This window comes from Leptonychotes weddellii, chromosome 14 (genome assembly GCF_054177405.1).
Source record: "Leptonychotes weddellii isolate Sample4059 chromosome 14, ASM5417740v2, whole genome shotgun sequence".
In the NCBI taxonomy this organism is placed as follows: domain Eukaryota; kingdom Metazoa; phylum Chordata; class Mammalia; order Carnivora; family Phocidae; genus Leptonychotes; species Leptonychotes weddellii.
In genome coordinates, this window is record NC_138382.1 from 16,214,128 (window position 1) to 16,236,759 (window position 22,632).

The following is a 22,632-nucleotide window of genomic DNA, read 5'->3' on the forward strand; positions in this document are numbered from 1 at the left end:
TGCCTGAGTTAAGAGACAAACTGGAAAGAAAAGCCTAAGGGAAAACGGAGGACAAAGGCGGTGAGTACACGCAAGGGGGCAGTAAAGGTCAGGCCTATGGGGTCTAGCTGGTAACAAAAGGACAGAGTTCTCTCAGACTTTTGGTTGGTCTGCTCCTGATAAGTTTAAGTAAGCTGACTAGAAAGCAAAAGATTTTGTGTTTCACTGAAATTTCCTGTTATCTTTATCATCAGGTCTTTGATCACTTAAGAAAACCACAAGTCTTCTCAATATTAAGAGCCAAGTTTCACTGACAACTATGGAACCTTCTGTATTTGCCTTTAAAATCTTTTGTCACTTTGGTTAAAATAGGTAATCAAGTATTGTTTCTTAATTCTAGTCAGGTGTTCAAAAGTACTGATATCCTAACAACACCCTTACTCACCTCTCATAGGTGATTCCTCCTCCCCCAACATCTTGAGCTGAGGAAGGTACTCAAGGGGGAGGGCCTGGCCTAGAGGGACGTTACTCATTTCTCTGGGTCTCTCCCCTGTATACAGAGGCATACATATTATTAAACTAGTGTGGTGGCGTTTTTGTTTTCTTCCCCCCCTGTTAATCTGTTTTGTTTGGGGATCTCAGCCAGGAACCAAGAAGGTAAGAGGAAATTTATTTTTCCTCCCCTCCAAGGACATTTATAAAGTTTGAGTTAGAAAAATGCTGTGACTTTCCTAGTTTATATCAACCATGAGCACAAAGAAACACAACATAATCCCAGGCTGATGGCCGAATGGTATATTCGTAGCCTCCTCAGAAAGGCACAGCATGCATGTTTCAAACAGCCAATCTGTGGTGGCCATCAGAACTTTGGCAGGGGTTACATTACATTTGTTAAACAATTTAGACTTTAACCATTTCATAAGTTTACAAGACTTGGTCATAGATATATAACACACACTTTCTTCCACCAGTACAACATAATATGCTGTCTAGAGCCCATTTATGTCAACTTTGGCTGCATGGTGATCAAATAATGGCAAAACTAAGATACATTGATATAGTCATTAATTTGGCTTAACAAAAAAACAAATGTTTGATGGCATGTTAAATGCATACTTCAGCATGAAGAGAGAAAATTTTAAATCTCTAAATTACAAGATTTAATAAAAAGCTTCAAACCCATTAACTTTCTTTAAAAAAACAAAAATACCACCCAAGTTAATCCTAGAGGTCTCAAGGCATGATCTATAAATTAACAGACCCCTCTGATACAGGATGTGTTAAGGACTATTATTAAACACACTTTAACTTAACACAGTAAATCACAGTGGCTTTTAAAAATTCTATAAAATATCAAATTCAAAACTTAAAATCTCCTAGCCAAAAGTCAAGAAAAGAAATATAAAGACTTTTTGAAAAAGTTGGCTAAACTCAAACTATCTCACAAAGTCCATCACCTGTCCCTGGGGCCCGCATGGCCGGCTTGGTGCCACCAGCCTGGTGGGTGATGTCACAAGCACTAGCAAATAAAACGGGCGGAGCTTGCAAATCCTGTCTTCTGGGAGGGGTGAGGAGTGGGCAGCAGCTTCTAAACCAGGTTGAATTCCCTCAGGTTGAGTTGGAGAATTGTGTCCTTCACAGCAGCGAACACAAAGCGGATATTCTCCGTGTCTGTAGCACATGTGAAGTGAGAATAGATGACTTTCTCTTTGTCAGGATTCTGATCTTGATACAGCTTCAGGATAAAGTCTCTGGCGGCTTTTACATCCTGCTTCGGTCCTAGTCAAGAGTGCAGTTACAGGAATAAAGAAGAAAGCTACTAACCCCCGGGTCCTCCCCACAATCAGTTTCAGTATACTCCTGTTCTTACTTGGGATCCTTCATTGAGTTCTTATTCCTAGAGAACAGCTTACCTGGGGTGTGAACTTTTATTATAGCTCATCATGAACCTGTAAACGAGACTTTTAAAATGTCCACTGCTATCTAAAAAGTGTACTTTAAAGCACTTTGTTGAAAAACTGACCCAATTTAATGTTCTGGTTTGGGCTCTCACCACATGGCTGATGCAGTTAATAAAAGGAAAGGGGGTGCTAAAACAGCACTCTAAATGTCAGTATCAAACTTGCTGATATTTGAGACTTCCCGTACCAGAAATAATTAGCATCAGGACATAAACTTTCCGGCCTGGGATCGGTCCTCTATCTACAAACTTCAGTGTCTACCGTGTGCCTGGAAAGGGGTCTGTCACACTAAGCTACACAGAGAAGGAGCAGGTACTCTGACGGGGACCGGGGAGACACAGCTAGGCAAGGCCAAGGCTCGCGCTCCAGAGGGAGGAAGGCCAAGGGAGCACACAGGAGGCACACCCAAGTGCAGATGGGTGGGGGGAGTGCGAGCAGGACTTCCCCAAGGACGACGTGCCTGAGCTGGGTCTTGGAGGACGAGGAGGAGTTTCCACAGGGGGTGGCATGTGTGGAGGTGCTGAGGCAACAACAGAGTCATGCACCTGGAGCTTCCCTGAGAAAGTCTATTCGAGGCAGATCAGGGACCATGGGGCCTGGGGCCCAGATCAGGGACCAGGGACCATGACCCTCTGGGGCCATGTCAGTAACGCCGGCCCATTGCCAGGGAGGTCGGCAAGAGGGACACTTACCTGTGTATTCTGGAAAGTAGCTAATTAGATGAGAGTACATGATTTTCTCCTCCAAAAGATCCTTCTTATTTAAGAACAAAATCACAGACGAGTTCAGAAACCAGGGGTAGGTTATAATGGTTTTAAATAAGGCTTTGCTCTCCTCCATGCGGTTCTAAGTGCAAAACAAGGGACTTAGGGTTAATAAAGAAAAACAATACTTTGGAAGCAACAGGCCAAATCGCTGGTTCCACCCATGTGTCCCCTCACCCAGCTGCCGGCTCCACATCATTCTCCATGCTGAAGCTGGTGAGCACAGGGGCCCCCCCAGGACACCAGGCCTCCTGCTTCTATTTCCCCCCTTCCCTTCTGGCTCTCTTCTCCTGCAGCCCCCCAAATAAACCCCCATAACACATAAGAAAGGCTTTTGTGAAACTTGGAAAAAGGTTCATACCTATATTCGACAGTTTTCGGTTTTAATTACGGGGGTTACCAAGTAGGGAAAGTGCATTAGGCCCGAGACACTCACTCTAATTGGGGGTGGGCTTCCAGACCTCGGGAGGAAGAGTCCTCCAGCACAGCCACTGTCCAGAGGAAGGCTGGGCATTGGAAAGCAGGGGACAGACGCTGCTGAGCGCCTTCCATGCGCCACGCATTACAGGTGGGTAATATGGGCGAGGTCTGCTAGGGGAACAGGGTCCCCATTTTATGGATAAACATACTAGTGTTCGCAACTTTAAATTAGGTCCCAAGCCCATGTAATAATAGGATCGGGTCAAAATTATGTAGAAAAAGTAAAAATTTCTTAACAGTCACTGGCAAGAATATATCAAATGTTCCTAATTTAGGGAAAGTAGACAGGGCACATACAAATCTTATCTGGTGACAAAAATTGTTCTGGATGGCACTTTTTTTTTTTAAAGATTTTATTTATTTATTTGACAGCGAGAGCAGGAACACAAGCAGGGGGAGTGGGAGAGGGAGAAGCGGGCTTCCTGCCGAGCAGGGAGCCCGATGTGGGACTCCATCCCAGGACCCTGGGATCATGACCTGAGCCGAAGGCAGGTGCTTAACGACTGAGCCACCCAGGCGCCCTAGATGGCACCTTTTTAATAAGGTATTTTTAAAGTAAGCTCTACGGAGCCCAGCGTGGGGCTTGAACTCATGACTCTGAGATCAAGAGTCACATGCCCCATGGACTGAGCTGGCCACACTCCCCCTGCTCTCAAGGATTTCTAAGAGTTAAGAAACAATGGTCTTTATAGAGGGCAGTGGTCAGACAAAAACAAAGCTTTGCACACCTGCTCAGAGGGACATGGCATAAACCTATCACTGTTTCCCTATCACTCCTGCATACCTGGGCCCATTCTCCTATTCAGTACCTTTTTGGCAATCAAGATCTGGAAATTATTACCGGACAGGTAACCCCTCAGTTTTTAAAGCTTTAAAAAAATTTATGATGGTCTTATCAATAATCTGCAAGGAAGTTGACCCTTGAACACCACAGGAGTTAGGGGGGCTGATCGCCTGGCATAGTCGAAAATGTGCATATAACTTGACTCCCCAAAAACTTAACTACTAATACCCTACTGTTGACCAGAGTCTCACCAATAACAACACATATTTTGTATGTTATGGATGTTATATACCATATTCTTACACTAAAGCTAGAGAAAAAAAAAGGTTACAAGGAAAATACCCATACTGTACCGTATTTATCAGAAACAAAGCTCACGTGTAAGTGGACCCATGCAGTTCAAACCTGTGTTGTTCAAGGGTCAACTATACACGAAGAAACAATTCCTGTAAGTCCAGTGAGTGGACACAACATGTATGTACACCCAGGAGGACAAGTCTGGAGTGGAATTCCTCTCCAAATACCTTGTGATTTTTAGGAGAGGAGAAAATGTCTAATTTGTAAGCATACTGGGTTGAGGCACTGGTCCTTTGTGCCCCTGAATCATCTTTTGAGCTTCCCAAGAAACAAGAAATCCTGACACAAATTTGGACCTCATTTTTCATATTGATAACTTGAAGCCTTTGCTTTAAAAAAAAAAAGTCCCTCCTGGACGAGCTGGGTGGCAGCCAAGATTGCTATTCTTCTTTGCAATGACACCAGTAAATGGGTTAATCCTCCACTAATTAGCTAATGCAACTCTGCTCCTCAGAGAAAAGCCTGCTCTCAAGAAATACAAGATATAATTTGCTCATAGTTACTGTCTAATCCTGGGCAGAGTTCTTTACTGGTTTACTACCATGACCTAGAAGGAAGAGACACTTTTCTATGAGGTCAGGATGTCTCGTGCAAGGCTGGGCAAAAGACAAGGGGAGGACAGTGGTATCCCACAGAACATAGCCCCACCTCACAGAGAAGTGACAGCTATCGTCACTCTCTGGGCAGATGTGGTTAATGCAGTTCCACGCAGCTAGCCCTACAGCAACCCTGCAGAGGACGTGGAATGCCTGACCGGGGTGGGTCAGAACATCTCTAAGCAGCTGACGCCACTCCTCATGTCAACTCAGGGACGTAATTTGGGAGCACCATGGAGAGAGATTAGGAAGCCTGTTCCCAGATATTTATGAGAAAGAGCATTGCTCAACTTTGGCTGTGCCTGAGCACCTCTGAGGGGCTTGGAAAAAATACCCCCGACTCAAACGTAAGAAATATGAGTTTCTACTGTGAGGTCCAAAAGATGGTCTTTTTTAGAAACTCCCCAGGGGATTCCAATATGCAGCCAAGACTGAGAACCAATGCTTTTGGGTGGCCTCACCCTTGGCACCACCTGAGATTCGATCCCAGGCTTAGCCCACCCCCAGCCCAACTAAATCAGAATCTGGAGTTGGACCCAATGCCAGGTGTCTCTTTAAGATCCCCGGGGAATTCCAGCGTGCATCCAACTTTGAGAACCAGGTTTCCAGGCCAGTGATTGTCAAACTTTCATGTGTATTTGAATTACCTGGAGCCTTGTTAAAATACAAGTTCTGATTTATTCCGTGTAGGTCGATTGACTAGGCATGCATTTCTAACAAGCACGCAGATGATTCTGGTTCTGCTAATTCCAGACACTGCACTTTGAATAGCAAGACCGCTTAATCTAAAGAATACAGTCTAACACCGGGGCAGGCTAGCTTTTTGCAAACTGCAGCCATGGGTCTCTGTTTTCCACAGCTACCCCTCCCCACCCAGCATACCTCATTGTCACACTCAGCCAGGACCTGGTCATATTCACTGAGAGCAACCAAAAAAATAATGGAGGTGACACTCTCAAAGCAGTGAATCCATTTCCGTCTTTCAGATCGCTGGCCACCAACATCTACCATCCTGTTCGACAGAAACACAGAACATTGAAAGGTTGGAATACATGGCTCTTTGGAGGAGGAGGACAGGAATCATTATATTTTGGGAATCCGCACTCCTGAGGGTCCTCAGTAATTTTTTAGAGGTGAAAAGGGGTCTTAAGATGCCCATGTTTGAGCACTGCTGCTTTCGGCAGAGAGGAACCCTGGGTGTTAGCAAAGGAGGCACATACTGTAAGTAAAGTTACTGAAGACGGGGGGCGCCTGGGTGGCTCAGTCAGTTAAGCGGCTGCCTTCGGCTCGGGTCATGATCCCGGGGTCCTGGGATCGAGCCCCGCATCGGGCTCCCTGCTCAGCGGAGAGCCTGCTTCTCCCTTTCCCTCTGCTTGCTGCTCTGCCTACTTATGCTATCTCTCGGTCAAATAAATAAATTAAAAATAAATTAATAAAAAAAAAAAAGTTACTGAAGACGGGTGCAGGGGTGACTCCAGGGGAGCAGCATGCTCGGGGACACTGGTTTGGAAGCTGCTGCCTTAGTCCAGGCAGAAAGCACAAGCATCCACGTAGGTGATGCTCTAACCACTGTCGAGTGCCAGACACCAGACACGCGAGGGCCAGAAAGGCAGGCAGTCTCCCAGGCCTACCAGCTGCCTCCAGGCCCTCCCCCTGCCTCTTTTTCACCACTCCTCAGACTTAGACACGAGTCCTTTCCGCATTACGTGGGCGCTGCCCCTTCTGGCCTATAAAGACCTGTAAGTGGCCTCCATCGTCTCTGGCAATCCAAAGGCTCTATCTGGGGCTTTGGGAAAAGACTCAAGAGAGTCCTAGCCCAAAGATGGCTCGTAAGCTCCAACGCTGCAGGAGGCAGGCAGTTTATGGAAATGAGTCAAGTGGGCCTCTCCAAAGTAGAACGGCAGGCAACTTCGAGAACGCCAGGGGCCCCGTCCAGAGGGTGGACTGCAGGGCGGCTGTAGCCAAGGCCTGCTGGACAGACGTGTAGGCACGCCACGACCAGCCCCTCAACCTTTCAAGAGAAACTAGGTATCAAATGTTGTAAGCAAAATGGACCAGTTCTTGAATACTGGCTCAAAAGGGGCTTAGAAAACACCAAGTGGGCCAAACACATCTGCGGACCCGATTCAGGGTTCGGACATAGCAAGCAGCACTGATTCTGAACAGGTCACGGTCATACATTCGTGGGCACCTGGATGCAGATTTTCAAGGGGCTCGACCAGAGGGCTCCCCAGTGCCACAATGCTCCGGAGGCCTGGAGATGGAATCGGGTTTACAGACAGGCCCTGGTTGTGGCAGGACCGGACCTGTGTCATCTCGACTAGAAAAGCATAATGCAGTAACTCTGATGAGGAACAAGGGAACTAATGGATAACTTGCAGTGCTGGGCATAAGTACCATATCCTCCTCTTTCTGCCATAATTAAATGCAGTGAGGATCTACTTAAGTCATCCTAAAAGTACTTCTTAAATTTGTATGTGGAAATTCATACTTTTTTTACACAACTGTATATAGTTTATATTATCTAATGTAATTAATACACTTTTGTACTGACTGTTAGTTTTTTTTATTTTTATGGATAGATGCTACAGAAGGGACTATAAATAGGGAAGAATAATATTCAAGTTTAGGGAAAAGGCATCAGTATTTTCAGTGTGTGTGTGTGTGTGTGTGTGTGTGTGTGTGTGTCTTTTACACCTAAGGGTTATTCCAGACTTCAGTAAGGAGACTGTGTTCTAAGGGGAATAGGAAGGTGAGTTCCTCTCCATTCCAGGACTTGAGACCTCCCATAATGTTAAACACTCAGTGATGGAGAGGCCCATATGGCTCTGGGAGATAGAACCCTTTGAGGAATAACACACTTAAGAATCCCTCCCAGGACTTCCAAGGCCACACAAATTCCGACGGACCGTGTCAGGGAGACAGTCTTACCGAAAGATGATGTTTTCCAAGTCAAACGGATACTCAATGATGCCGGTTGTGGGCACTCGGACGCGAAGCACGTCTTGCTGTGTTGGCACGAACGACGGCATGGCGATCCGGTCAATGTCAGTCAGGTAACTGCGATATCAGACAGCAAGGCACCAAGACTCGTTTTAGACACCGGAGAAACGTCTATCCCACTCCAGGGAAGTCACCCCAACTCACAGCGCCCCCACTCAGGTTCGTGGATTCCATTCTTCTTGAGAGCTGGCGCTGGACCGGGTTTCCCCCCTGCCCCCCAACTATGAGTGTTTGGGAGAGAATATGGATCAGAAGCTTCCATGAGCCCTCTGGGAAATCTGGGAATAATGCCATTTCTTCCTCCGTGCTCTAAGCTTTCCCTCTCCCTGGCCAGTGAGGGAGCCAACGGATCAGAAGGAAAGGATGGGATCCGGTCTGTGACCTCTCAGCCGCCTTCCTCCCTCAAAGCCCCCCCCCACACACACACTCACCCCCACCCACGAACATTACAGAACGCAGATGCTGCTCTCGAAGGCTTTGCTCAATGAATTCGAGTTTCTATGAGAATATAAAGGTATAGAACAGGCCAACTCAAAGCTCTTTAAAAATAAGAAAAAGTTTACTGTTCATTGGGACATTAAACATCTAAAATCAGCCAACGCTTGTCCCGGATTATTTCTGGCTGCATAGTAAACTCCTAAGCTGGAAACAAATCACTTTTTCTGTTTTGTTTTGTTTTTGTTTTTTAACTTTAAGGCCTTTATACAAGGCATTTTTGAGTAAAAGACCTGTAACGCAGGCCCCAGCCAACGATGCGGGGGGTGCTTCGGCGTGTCCCGCACAGCACGGCGTGGCCCCGCCTCCTCCCCGCGCAGTGGACCCTGCCGGGGACTGCAGTGCCCAGCAGGTGGCAGGAGCCGGAGCCCAGGGAGGCAGGTGGACCGTATTCCTCGTGCAGCCCTCCGTTGGACGGTCTGTCGCTGGAGGACAGAGAGCACAGGTTGGCCCACAGCAGCACATTGAGTTCTGGTGAAATGAATGTCCCAATAAGCGGACAGTCCTGGCACAGCAGACGACACCTGTGCGTCTGGTCCGAGTCAGCTCAGCAGCTCCGGAGGTGGGGCAGCTGCTGGTGCCGCAGCGCCACTGTCTCGGGGGCAGCGCGGTCCCCCTAGCCGTTCCCTACGTGCCTCTCGGTGCACGAGCCCCCAGAGATGGCCTCACGGACTTCGAGTTGTCGCTGGGTCCCCAGCTGTCCACTGCCGTCTGCCCTCCTCCCTGGGACACTGCCTTCCTTCCTTCTGGCTCTTTTCTGAGCTGCCCCCATACCTTTTCTGGGCTTCTTTTATTTCCTTTTCTTACTTGGCTGCCCTACTGCATTTAAACGTCCCTGCACTCAGATTGGTTGTGCCAACCTAGGGCAACAGCCTGAAACACGCAGCCTGGCACTAGCGCCAAAGGGAGGCCACTGAAACAGGAGGTGAGATTTCAGGTTTCCTCTCCTGCCCACTGCCTTGTCCAGACGATCGGGGTGAACCACCTACCCACACCTGCTTGGAGGGCAACAGCATCACCCCAAGGGAAGGGGATGGGATTCTGGGGCTCTCAGAGGCTGGGGGAGGCCACGGAGCAACGGGGGAAGAGCTGAGCTGCAGAAGCAGGAAAAACCGCCTCTTCAAGCAGGAACATGACCAATTTGTGTGTCCAGTGACCTAGCTGATGGAGACACTGCCTCCGGAAATCTGAAGACATGGAATTCTGTGATCACCATGGGATAATTTGCATGCAGCACCATCTATTTCATCTTACCTTAGGAATTAATGATTTAAAACTAGAACTTTATGAATCAAAACTAAAGCGCGGAGGCCTTCCCAGGGAGTCAATAAACAAAGGGCTTGTGGACTGAGCTTCCTCCCTGTGCTGGGCCTGCAGAACCTGTCTTGCCCACCAGAGGGCAGCACGAGATCAGCCACTGGAGCGGGTCTATTGCAGCGCCGGTCGAAACTCCGATTTTAGATTTGAGGGCAATTGATCCTGCTATCTGCTGATCAGGAAACCAGAAGGCAGAGGGATATGGAGAAGAGGAAAGGAGAAGCCAGAGGCAGTGGCAGTCCTTATTCAAGTCAGAAGATTTCAGCACCCCAGATGAGATAAGTTCCCTCCAAGGAACCCCACATTTGATTGAGCTTCTTGTTGAACAAGAGAGGCTTAGAACACAGCGAGGAAAGGTGGGTATGGGCAAGGACAGAGATTTGGGGATCCACAGTTTTTAGGAAGCGGTAAGAGACGCATCAAGGAGTCACGGGGGGGATAGTGACAAGCAGGAAAGAGGTAGTGTTTACAGGCAGCTACTTTCTCCCCAGTGAGAAGCTTCTCTGAAGCGTGGACAACGTGTGCCTGGGCTCAGCACTCACTATTTGGCCGAGTCCGACAGCTGGTACTCCCTTCTCCTGTCATAACACTCCTGGATTCCTGGGTCCTGCCAGAGCTGCCTGATGGCCTCCACCTGGTCCCTGGACAGGGCGCAGACCTTGTCCACTTCCACTTCTTTGATTAGCTGGGCATTTTCCTGCACGAAGGAAAGAGAACCTGTCACTGGGCGAAGGAAAGGAAGCCAGTCTGTTGGTGACTTGGGGACAAGACGTCCCCCAGGCCGTGGGTGAGGGACGATCTCCGCTCACCCGCCAGCCACGCAGCGGCAGCCACTAGCAGTGCCGACGATGTGGCCGCTTCACTCAGGGAGAGCCACAGAGAGACGGTGACCTGCGGCTTTCGGTCCCGTCAGCCCCCAGGGGCCAGTGCCACTGGCATTCGGCACCCAGTGGTGAACAGAGAAACCCAAGAGCCACTGACCATCACTGTCCTTTGAACATCTGCATGGCAGGCCAAGCAATTTGAAAAGAACCGTTTTTATTGTCCTGGCATCCCCAGGAGGAAGCAGGTCCGCCTCGAAGCCGCAGCAGGGGAGGGCCTGGGCTTCAGAGAACACACAAACACTAAATCACCAGCTAGCTGTGTCCGTTGGCTTGCGTTTTCTTTTTCTTTTTTTTTAATATAACTTAGTAGACTTTATTTCTTAGGTCAGTTTTTTAATATAACTTAGTAGGCTTATTTATCATCAGACATCACTGATAAAACTCCTTCCCATTTGGAAAGCCACTCCCATTGCAAGCCCCGCCCCGTGCCAATTACTGCTATATTTATCATTGCTCTCATTCAATACCTAGTGCTCTGATACTGTGGCCCCATTATTACAGTACTTAAGATCATTGCTGTAATTATTACTATTCTGTCAGTTACCATTTATTGCCCACTTCCTGTGTGCCAAGAGGTGTACACACATTATCTCATTTAATCAATGTAAGGCTAACACGGGGCCAGAAATCTTGCCAAACCTTAGCAAATGAAAATGATATGGTTGGCTTACATCCTCAACATGTCCATGTGTCGGCCACGGAGATCCAACATCCCGTCCCTTGGCTGCAAGTTGCACAGACAATGGAATCCTGCTGAGAGACAGACAGGAATCCGACCTCTCCTTAGCTCCCCCATCCTGCCACCCTTAGAGCTGGCTATTCACTGGCCCCTGTGAGTCAGCAAAGCATCAGTGTGGCGGCTGTGAGCTGCTTGTGTGTATATGGTACACCCTGAAAAGTTGCTCATATCTTGTATTATTCATCCTCATTAACAATCCAACAGGAAGCTGGAGAAAAGGGAGATCTTAGAGATTTACCAGACTCGGGGCAAAACCGAGGGCCGTGTGAGCCCCTATCCATCCAGAGTGGCTATCAGCTCTTCCCCCTGGACTGTGGGATCCTCGACAGGGAGAGGATCCCAGTTGCGGAACCTCAAACAGGTCTAGGCAGCATGGATTAGTGGGAAGTGCCCTGGACGAGGAATAAGGACCCTGAGTTCTGGTGCATTTGGGACTTTGAAGGACCCCAACCCCAACAGTTCCCTATCTCCGCATCCTCATTTGAAAGGAGCCAGTGATTTTCAAGGTGTCTGATTTATCAATTATAAAGTTTCACCTAAACGAAAGCAAAATTAGCATTATTGTGGCAGATGCCTAATACTTGTTGGCAAAAAGAGGACACACTGTTGGCCTTTCAGCCATGACTTCGAATCCTGCCCACGAGCACATTCTGCATCACCAGCCCTACTGTAAGCCAGAGAGCACAGCCCAGAAAACCCGGACAGTGTGTGCACGGACCTGCGGGACTGTCTTCCTTCTGCTTCTCTCCCTGCCTCCCGCCGCCCTCTTCCTCCCGATACGATCAGATGGTCTCTCCCCACGCTGGGCTTGGCTCTACCCTCCGCACTGAAAGGATCTGTTTTCTTCCCTGTCTTCGCTCCCGAGATTCCCAGACCCTAGTGCAGTGCCCGGTGGCGCAGGCAGCCCGCAAACATGCTGCACATACACACATCTGTCATTCTAACACACAGACCATCCCCAGAAAATAACAGCCGGAGAACGTGAGGGCAGGATGACAGCAGCATGAGTCGGTCACAGCGAGAGCCCAGAGCAGCTCGAGGACAGGAAAGTCTCTCCAGGACTCCTGACCAACCTGTCTTTCTGCCCCTGGTGGCAGGCAGAATCCTTGCTTCTAGGGTGCCGGCCTCTCATGCTGCTCTTCTATGACTTTTTTTAAAACTTAACTTTTTTAAAGTACTCTACACCCAGAGTGGGGCTCGAACTCATGACCCTGAGACCAAGAGTTGGCGGCTCCACTGACTGAGCCAGCCTGGCGCCCCCTAAATACAACGATTACATTCAGCTCACCTGCTGAGAGGCTTCCCCATGAGAGTCACTGGGATGTTACAAACATTCCCACCTCCCCTTCTCACAAACGCCAGGTAGGGTTGTACTTCACGGTGAGCGAAACAGCAGTGGAAACATTTGTCTCTTTCAGAAAGAAACTTTAATGAGCCAATGAGTCATCTACCACCTTCCCTTTCATCTACTGCAGTGCTTGTCATGAGACAAGATGGAGTCTCAATCAGCCCAGCTTCCTGAGCAAGTACAATGTGCAGAGACCCCCCGACACACCATCCTGCGACGAGTGAGAAATCATCTTTCATTGTGTTAAGCTGAACTCTGAGGGCAGTTTGTTCCTGCAGCATAACCTACGCTATCCTGCTACATGTTGAAATGGGTAAACCCAGTATTCAACTCTTCCAGGAGAGAGAGAAAGTGGATCCCAGGGAGGTATCCCAGAAGAATGCAGGCTTCTTCATGGGGAGCCGGGGGGTGGAGGCTGGGGAAAGACAACCCCGAGCTTTCAGGTAACCAAGGAGGCTCATCCAGGAGAGCAACATCCAGTGACTGTTCAGCCCGGTGAGGGGACAATGGAGGGACTCTGGCTTGAAGCAAGATGGGACCACAGTCTCCTTAGAAACCCAACAATTGGGAACTGGGTTTGGAACCGACTGAATTCAAGGAGCCCAGAAGTATTCCAAGTTCAGAGTTCTCTTCCCAGCTAGATCTCCCACCTGTCAAGATCATTCTTTTTAAGATTTTAAAATCATTTTTTTTAAAGATTTATTTATTTATTTATTTATTTGAGAGAGCAAGAATGAGAGAGAGGGGGGAGGGTCAGAGGGAGAAGCAGACTTCCCGCTGAGCAGGGAGCCTGATGCGGGACTCGATCCCGGGACTCCATGACCTGAGCCGAAGGCAGACGCTTAACCAACTGAGCCACCCAGGTGCCCCAAGATTTTAAAATCATTTAAGACTTGCAAAAATGTGGGGGAAATGGTACAGAGTTCCTCTCTGCCTTTCAAGATTGCCCAAATGTTGACCATTTATGACCATGCCATATCATCTATTCCCTCTCCCTCCAAATGCATGCAAGACACACACACACAGAACTTCTGCCTGAAATATTTGCAAGGAAGTCTCAGACACAGTACCTCTTTATCACTAAAGACTTCAATGTGATTTCCCAAAAATCCAACACTGGACTATAAAATCACCGGATAATGACGAAAATCAAGAAACTAACATTGACACAATATTGTAATCTCATCCTGAGACCTTATGCCACGTTTGTTAGTGGTCCCCTTATTGCCCTTTATCTGCCCCATCTAGGGTCACAAAATGCATTGACTTGCCTCTCTGTGATCTCTATTTATTTGGAAAGGTTCTGTGGTCAGAAATTGCTTGGTCACCCTGATCAAGAACTGCCTGACAGAGAAATGAGGCGGGCTGGCAGGGAGCGTGGCACAGCCCCAGGGACGGTTCCAGGAAAAAATACTATGAAGGGCGGGGAGGAACGAGGAAGAGAGTGACCTGTTTTTAAATAAATTTTATTGGTATATGCAGGACTTCTATACACTGTGAACATCTGTGTGTTACAGAAAGTGGGGTTTTGTGCATATTTTCCCATGGCTTGGCTAAATACTTTCATGCACGGCGGGAGCAGGGCCAGTATGATGAGCATGTTCAGACCACCTAGAGAGTGCACACCATCTGAGAGCAGAGGGCCCCTTGTGCAACGTGGGAGCAGCTTTGTGTGAAGACTGGCTCCCTGAGGGGCGCCTGGGTGGCTCAGTTGTTAAGCGTCTGCTTCGGCTCAGGTCATGATCCTGGGGTCCTAGGATCGAGCCCCGCATCGGGCTCCCTGCTCGGCGGGAAGCCTGCTTCTCCCCCTGCTTGTGTTCCCTCTCTCGCTGTGTCTCTCTCTGTCAAATAAAGAAATAAAATCTTAAAAAAAAAAAAGACCGGCTCCTTGAGCTGAGGGTCTAAAATGGCGATGGCAGGAAGACCCGGAATTCATCTCCTGTGGGACACACCAAACCTACACCAGTTACAGAGCAATTACTCCGGATGAAAAAGTGAGGGCTGGGGCACCTGAGGGGCTCCATCGGTTAGGCATCCAACTCTTGATCTCAGCTCAGGTACTGATTTCGGGGTTGTGAGTTCAAGGCCCACATTGGGCTCCGCTATGGGCTCCGTGCTGGGTGTGGAACTTACTTAGAACAAAACAAAAAACAGGGCTGACTGAAGGGCTGCTGCACAACAAAAGCTCGAGAAACCACTTAGAGAGGAGCAAGAGAGACAGAGACATGGTAATGAGGGAACCCCACCTCCCACTCTGCCACCAGCAGTGAGGACAGACAGTACTGAGGGATCCGGAGCAGATCTATCTGCCCTGGGGCACAGAAAAAAGCTGCAGTTTAAAAGAGGAACTAGTTATAAAAGATCCAGCCTCCTCAAAACGGTGGGGGAGCTTCTGGAATGCTCTTCAGGCTGGAGGGGCCGGTGAATACCACAGGTGATACTTGCCGTCCACTTTGATCCCCAGACAGGAGCGGAGTCCAGCTGCCATGGCCCCCCTGCGCCTCCGCGAGCCCCAGGCCTCTGGCCCACACCAGCCCGAGCTGTGCCCCCAAGGCAGCTCGAGCACAGGGCGCATCGGAGCACCCCGGGTCTGTACCCATGATGGCTGCAGCATCGCGTCGAGGGGACACGGGCACAAAGTGCACTGGAACACTCCACACCTGCTCCACTTCGGTCCCCGGGGGCTTCCTAGGGCATCCCCGGCCCACAGCACTCTGGGAGCTCCTGGCTCATGTCCGCTTGGTCTCCAACTGCCCCCAGTGCAGCCCCTGTGCTAAGTGCCTGGGGATGCTCTGGCTCATGCCTGCCTCCGTTCCAGGTGCCCCCCCGCCACCCCGCTCTGGGGCAGCCGGAGACTCCTGGCCCGCACCCTGCCTTTGTTCCAGCCACCCTTCAGGGTGCCGCCTACACATAGAGCCCCAAGACACCCCAGCAAGGGCCATCCTCAGCTTCAGTCAGCCCACCAGGGCACCCACTCCTCTGAGCACCCCAGGATAACCTTGCTTCACCCACTTCAGCTTCAGCTGTCCTGCCAGGACACCCCTGCATGGAGCACCCTGGGACCCCCAACATATACCCTACTTTGGCTCCAGCTGCCCCCCAGGGCACCATCTGCACAGAGAGCCTTGGGACAGCCTGTACCCACTTCAGCTACAGCTGTCTTGCCAGCACACCCACTGCATGGAGAGCCCTGGGAATGCCTTGGCCTGTGCCCACTTGAGCTCTGGCCATCCCACCAGGGCAGCTCCAGCACAGAGTGCCCCAGGACCCCAAGCCCACACCAGCCACAGCTCCAGCCAGCCAGCCCAAGTCAGAGAACACACACAGTCTACAGAAGGTATGACCATACACAATACATACTTCAAGTTTAGAAGTAGCTGTTTGCCGAATTCATAGAAACACAGAAAATCAATCAAAATGGGGAAGCAGAGGAATATGATCCAAATGAAAGAACAAGACAAAAGCACAAAAGAAGAACTAAATAAAACAGAGATAAACAATATGCCTGATGAGGAATTTAATGATTGTAAAGATGCTCGCTGGACAAGAGAGAAGAGTGGAAGATTTCAGTAAGAGCTTCAACAAAGAGATAGAAAACATAAAAAAGAACAAAGCTGAAGAACACAGTAACTGAAATAAAAAAAAATACACTGGAGGGAATCAACAACAGATTAGCAGATGCAGAAGAATGGATTATCAATTAGGAAGACAGGGTCATGGAAAGCACCTAAGCTGAAGAGCACAAAAAAGAATTTTAAAATGAAGATAGGTTAAGGGATTGCTCAGAAAACACTGAGCAAAAAAAGATTTGCATTATACAGGTCGGAGGAGGAGAAAAGAGAGAGGGGCAGAAAACATATTTGAAGAAATAACAGATAATTTCTTTAACCTGGGAAGGAAACAGACATCAGGTTCAGGAAGCACAGAGAGTTCCCAACCAGATGAACCCAAGGAAATCCACGACACGTAATAGTTTAAATGTCAAAGGTTAAAGATGAGAGAATTTAAAAGCATTGAGAGAGAAGCAAGAAGTTATGTACAGGGGAAACCCCATAAAACTATTAGCAGATTTTTTTCAGCAGAAACTTTGCAGGCCAGAGAAAGTGGAATAGTATATTCAAGGAGCTGAAAGGAAAAACCTATAGTCAGGAATACTCTATCCACAAATTATCATTTAGAATTAAAGGAGAGAGAAAGTTTCCCAGACAAAAGTTAAAGGAATTCATCACCACTAAGCCAGCCTTACAACAAATGTTAAAGGGGCTTCTTTAAGTGGTAGAGAAAAGGCCATAATGAGAAGAAAATTATGAATAAAAACATGTAAAAAAAAAAAAAAAAAAGACAACATATACATAAAATATGGAGGAGGAAGTAAAAAGGGTCTTTTACAATGTGTTTGAACTTAAATGACCAACTTAATATAGACCTCTACATACTTAGGATGTTATATATGAACCTCATGGTAATCACAAACCGAAAACTTATGATACACAAAAAATAAAGAGATCCAAGCATAACACTGTAGAAAGTCATCAATCACACGGTAAGAGAGCAAGAACAGAAAAAAGGAACAGAGACCCACAAATCAAACAGAAAAGTTAACACAATGGGTGTTCAGCGGGTGAAATGGGTTAAAAAAAAAAATGAGACCCATCTATATTCTGCCTACAAGAGACTCCAGACCTGAAGACACATACAGACTGAAAATGAAAGGATGGGAAAAGATATTCCCTGCAAATAGAAGTGGGAGAAAAAATCTGGGGTAGCAATACCTGTATCAGACAAAATAGATTTAATTTTTTTAAAGATTTATTTATTTTAGAGAGACAGCATGCTCAAGTGAGGGGAGGGGAGCAGAGAGAGGGAGAATGTCAAGCAGACTCTGCTCTGAGCACAGAGCCTGATGCAGGGCTTGATCCACGACCTTGAGATCATGACCTAAGCTGGAATCAAGAGTTGGCCACCCAACCGACTGAGCCACCCAGGCGCCCCTAGACAAAATAGATTTTAAAACAAACACTTTAACAAGAGACACTACATAATGGTAAATGGGTCAATCCAACAAGAGGATAAAACAATTGTAAACATACATGCCCCCAACATTGGCGTGCCTAAATACATAAAGCAAATATTCACAGGCATAAAGGAAGAATATGACAGTAATACAATAATAATAGGGGACTTTAATGCCCCACTTACATCAAAGGATAGATCATCCAGGCAAGAAATCAATAAGGAAACAGTTTCTTTCAATGACACATTAGAGCAGATGGACTTAACAGATATACACAAAACATTCCATCCAAAAACAACAAAATACACATTCTTTTCAAGTGAACATGAAACATTCTCCAGGAGAGATCACATGTTAGACCACAAGCCTCATTAAATTTATGAGTAAACTCGTATCATGCATATTTCCCAACCACAACAGTATGAAATTAGAAATCAATCACAAGAAAAAAACTGGAAAAAAGCCCACAAAACATGTGGAGGCTAAACAACATGCTACTAAATAGCTAATGGGTCAATGAAGAAATCAAAGAGGAAATAAAAAAATACATGGAGACAGTTGAAAATGAAAACATAACAGTCCAAAATCCCTGGGACACAGCGGAACCAGTTCTCAGGGGGTAATATACAGCAATGCAGACCTACCTTAAGAAACATGAAAAAGCTCAAATAAACAATCTAACCTTACACCTAAAGGAACTAAGAATAAATAAAATCCAAGTCTAGTAGAAGGATGAAAATAATAAAGATCAAAGCAGAAATAGAGACTAAAAAAATACAATAGAAAAGACAAGAGTTGGTTCTTTGAAAAGATAAACAAAATGGATAAACGTTTAGCCAACTGCAAGGGAAAAAAGAGAACATAGAATCAGAAATGAAAGAGAAGTAACAACCAACACCATAGACATACAAAGGATTATAAGAGAATACTATGACAAATTACATGCCAACAAATTGGACAGGAGAAATGGATAAATTCCTCAAAACATACAATCTTCCAAAACTGAATCAGGAAGAAATAGAAAATCTGAACAGATCAATTATGAGTAACAAAATTGAATCAATAATAAAAAAACTTACAACAGACAAAAGCTCAGGACCAGATGGATTCACAGGTAAACTCTACCAAACATTTAAAGAAAAGTTAATACCTCTTCTCCTCTAAGTATTCCAAAAAATAGAAGAGGAAGGAAAGTTTCCAAATTCATTCTACAAGGCCAGCATTACCTTGATACCAAAACCAGAGAAAGACACTACAAAAAAAGTCAATATCCCTGGTGAATGCAGTTTCAAAAATCCTCAGCAAAACAACAAATCACATTCAACAACACACTAAAAGGATCATTCACCAAAATCAAGTGGGATTTATTTTGAGGATGCAAGGATGGTTCAGTATTCAAAAATCAATCAACTGATAAACCCCACTGACAAAATGAAGGATAAAAAAAATCATAAGGTCAACTCATTAGAGGCAGAAAAGGCATCTGACAAAAGTCAGCATGTGTTCATGATGAAAATCCTCAACCAAGTAAATTTAGAGGGAACATACCTCGACATAATAGAGGCCACATATGAAAAACCCACAGCTAACATCATACTCACTGGTGAAAAACTGAGAGCTGTTTCTCTAAGATTAGAAACAAGACAAAGATGTCCACTCTTGCCACTTTATTGAAGTAATAAGGAAGGAGAAGTAAAACTGTCACTATTTGCAGAGGACATGACACTGTATATAGAAAGCCCTAAAGACTTCATCAAAAAACTATTAGAATAAATAAATTCAGTAAAGTAGCAAGATGCAAACTCAATACACAGAAATCGGTTGTGTTTCTATATGCTAATAACAAAGTACAAAGAGAAATTGAGAAAACAATTCTATTTACAATTGTGCCAAAAAGAATAAAATACCTAGGAATAAACTTAACCAAGGTGGTGAAAGACCTGTACTCTGAAAACTCTAAAACAGTGATGAATGAAATTGAAGATGACACAAATAAAAAGATATTCCATGATCATGGACTGAAAGAATATTGTTAAAATGTCCATACGACACAAGGCAATCTATACATTTAATGCAATTCCTATGAAAATACCAACAGCATTTTTTTTTCACAAAACCAGAATAATCCTAGGGTTTGTATTGAATTACAAAAGACCCAGAATAGCCAAAACAATCTTGAGAAAGAAGAACAAAGCTGGTATCACAGTCCCAGATTTTGAGATATACTACAAAGCTGGGGCAATCAAAACAGAATGTATGGTATTGACCCAAAAATAGACATATAGATCAATGAGAATAGAGAGCCCAGAAATAAACCCATGCTAATAAGGTCAATTAATCTATGACAAAAAAGGCAAGAATATGCAATGGGAAAAGACAGTCTCTTTAATACATGATGCTGAGAAAACTGGACCCCTTTCTTACACCATACACAAAAATAAACTCAAAATGGATTAAAGACCTAAATGTGAGACCCGAAACCATAAAAATCATAGAAGAAATCATAGGCATTAATCTCTTTGACAATGGCCTTAGCAACATTTTTCTAGACATATCTCCTCAGGCAAGGGGAACAGAAGTAAAATTAAACTATTAGGACTACACCAGAATGAAAAGCTTCTGCATAAGGAAGGAACCCATTGATAAAACAAAAGGGCAACCCACTGAATGGGAGAAGATATTTACAAATGATATATCCAATAGGAGGTTAGTATCCAAAACATATAAAGAACTTACATAACTCAGTACCAAAAAACAAGTAATCTGACTAAAAAGTGAAGAGATCTGAAGAACATCTGAAGAGACAGTGTTTCAAAGAGGACATACAAATGGCCAACAGACACAAGAAAAGATGCTTAACATCACCAGGAAAATGCAAATCAAACCACAATGAAGTATCATTTTATACCCACCAGCATGGCTAGAATCAAAAAGACAAGAAATAACAAGTATTGTTGAGGAGGTAGAGAAAAGAGAACCCCTGTGCGCTGTTGATGGGAATGTGAATGGTGCAGCCACCGTAAAAACAGTATGGAGGTTCCTCAAAAAATTAAAAATAGAAATACCATATGACCTAGTAATTCCACTAGTGGGTAATTACCCAAAGAAAATAAAAACACTAATTCAGAAAGATAAATGTACTCCTATGTTAATTGTAGTATAATTTACAACAGCCAAGACATGGAAGCAGCCTAAGTGTCCATCGATAGATGAATGGATAAAGATGTGATATACATATACAATGGAGTGTTATTCAGCCATAAAAAGGGTGAGATCTTGCCATGTGCAACAGTATGGATGGACCTAGAGGGTATCATGCTAAGTGAAGTAGGTCAGACAAATTCCCTATGATGTCACTTATATGTGTAATCTAAAAAACAAAACAAGGGCGCCTGGGTGGCTCAGTTGGTTAAGTGACTGCCTTCGGCTCAGGTCATGATCCTGGAGTCCCTGGATTGAGTCCCGCATCGGGCTCCCTGCTCGGCAAGGAACCTGCTTCTCCCTCTGCCCCTCCCCCCTCTCATGTGCTCTCTCTCATTCTCTCTCTCTGAAATAAATAAAATCTTTAAAAATAAATAAATAAAAGAAAAAAAAATAAAAAACAAAACAAAAGGCAGAAAGAGACTTGTAAATACAGAGAACAGATGGTTACCAGAGGGGAGGGGCTGGGGGGGATGAACAAATGGGTCAAGGGGAATGACAGAGACAGGCTTCCAGCTATGGAATGAGTAAGTCATGGCAATGAAAGGCGCAGCACAAGCAATCTAGTCGATGATATTGTAATACTGTTGTACAGTGTCAGATGGTAGCCACATTTGTGAGAATATAACGTATAGACTTGTCAAATCACTGAAACCAATGGAACATTGTGTGTCAACTATACTTCAATAATAAAATAAAAATACTGACTTCATTTCATGGAAAGAGGGGAAGAAAAATCAGAAGAGAATCAGGTTTAGGGAACTGTTACGATTTGTGTAGGGGACATGCTGAGACTAAGGTTGCCTACATCTAAGTGGAGATGTCCAGGAAGCAGGTGAATAAAATGGGTCTGTAGTTGGCAGGAGTCCTAGCTTAGAGCAGCATATTGAACTGAAATTGCCTAACACATTTGTTTCATCCAAGAGAAAAAAGAAAAAGAAAAATCTCAAAGGAGTAGAAATACTATGGGAGCTATTCAGCAGATGAAGACACATGACCCGTTTCTTAAACACTGAGCTCCGATTTGGCATTTCTTCTTTTTCTTTCTCAAACAAAACCACCATTTTCACTGCTCTGAAAGAGGAATACGGAAACCAGATGTCCTACATGTGTGTCTCACTCAGGAATTCCCAGGGTGACCATGAAAGGAGCTGTTTGTAAAGTCGCGCCTTGCTACATTCATGCATGGATCCACGGCTGCCCGGGTGACAGCCCCGTGGAGACCAGCAAGCCCTTCTGGCTGGAATTCAGAGCCCAGCAGGCAGCCCAGTTCTCTGCCAGATCCGTACTAGGAGAGCTCCTTTCACCATTAACCTCCCAGGACTGCAGGGCCCTGAGCTTTCTCTGGAAGACTGACTTTCTTACTAAATATGGCAGATTCTTCTGGGAGCCAGGGTTCTTTTGTCAGATATTCAAGCATTTTTGTTAGAATTTATATTAACATATTCTGTACAATAAAAATCTAATAATATCTCAAGTGGCTACTGTTGCATGTAGTACCTATGAACGTTATAAACTTTGTGAAAACAAGATTACAATAAAATATATGATTAAAAAGGAAAGTTCCCTGTAGCATAGTATTGCTGACTTTTGAGCAATCACCTGCCCCGCCCCGACTTGTTTTGGCATCTGCATCAAAATCCAGAATTGCACCTAGAGATCCTATTAAACAAAAATTATAAAGTAACATTTTAGTGCTCCTTTACTATC

The 22,632-nt window shown here is 45.7% G+C and overlaps 1 protein-coding gene across 1 annotated transcript in view; it reads right to left on the reverse strand.

The window, feature by feature from the left end:
• Positions 1 to 759: 759 nt before the first annotated feature.
• Positions 760 to 22,632, reverse strand: part of GNA14 (G protein subunit alpha 14) — a 161,173-nt gene continuing 139,300 nt past the window's right edge. The window contains exons 3-7 of the mRNA XM_006730928.3: positions 10,279 to 10,433; positions 7,853 to 7,981; positions 5,804 to 5,933; positions 2,633 to 2,786; positions 760 to 1,758 (exon numbers count right to left, since the gene is read on the reverse strand). Of these exons, the coding sequence (XP_006730991.1) occupies positions 1,568 to 1,758; positions 2,633 to 2,786; positions 5,804 to 5,933; positions 7,853 to 7,981; positions 10,279 to 10,433 (759 nt within the window). The 3' untranslated portion in view covers positions 760 to 1,567. The remainder of the gene's footprint in view (positions 1,759 to 2,632; positions 2,787 to 5,803; positions 5,934 to 7,852; positions 7,982 to 10,278; positions 10,434 to 22,632) is intronic.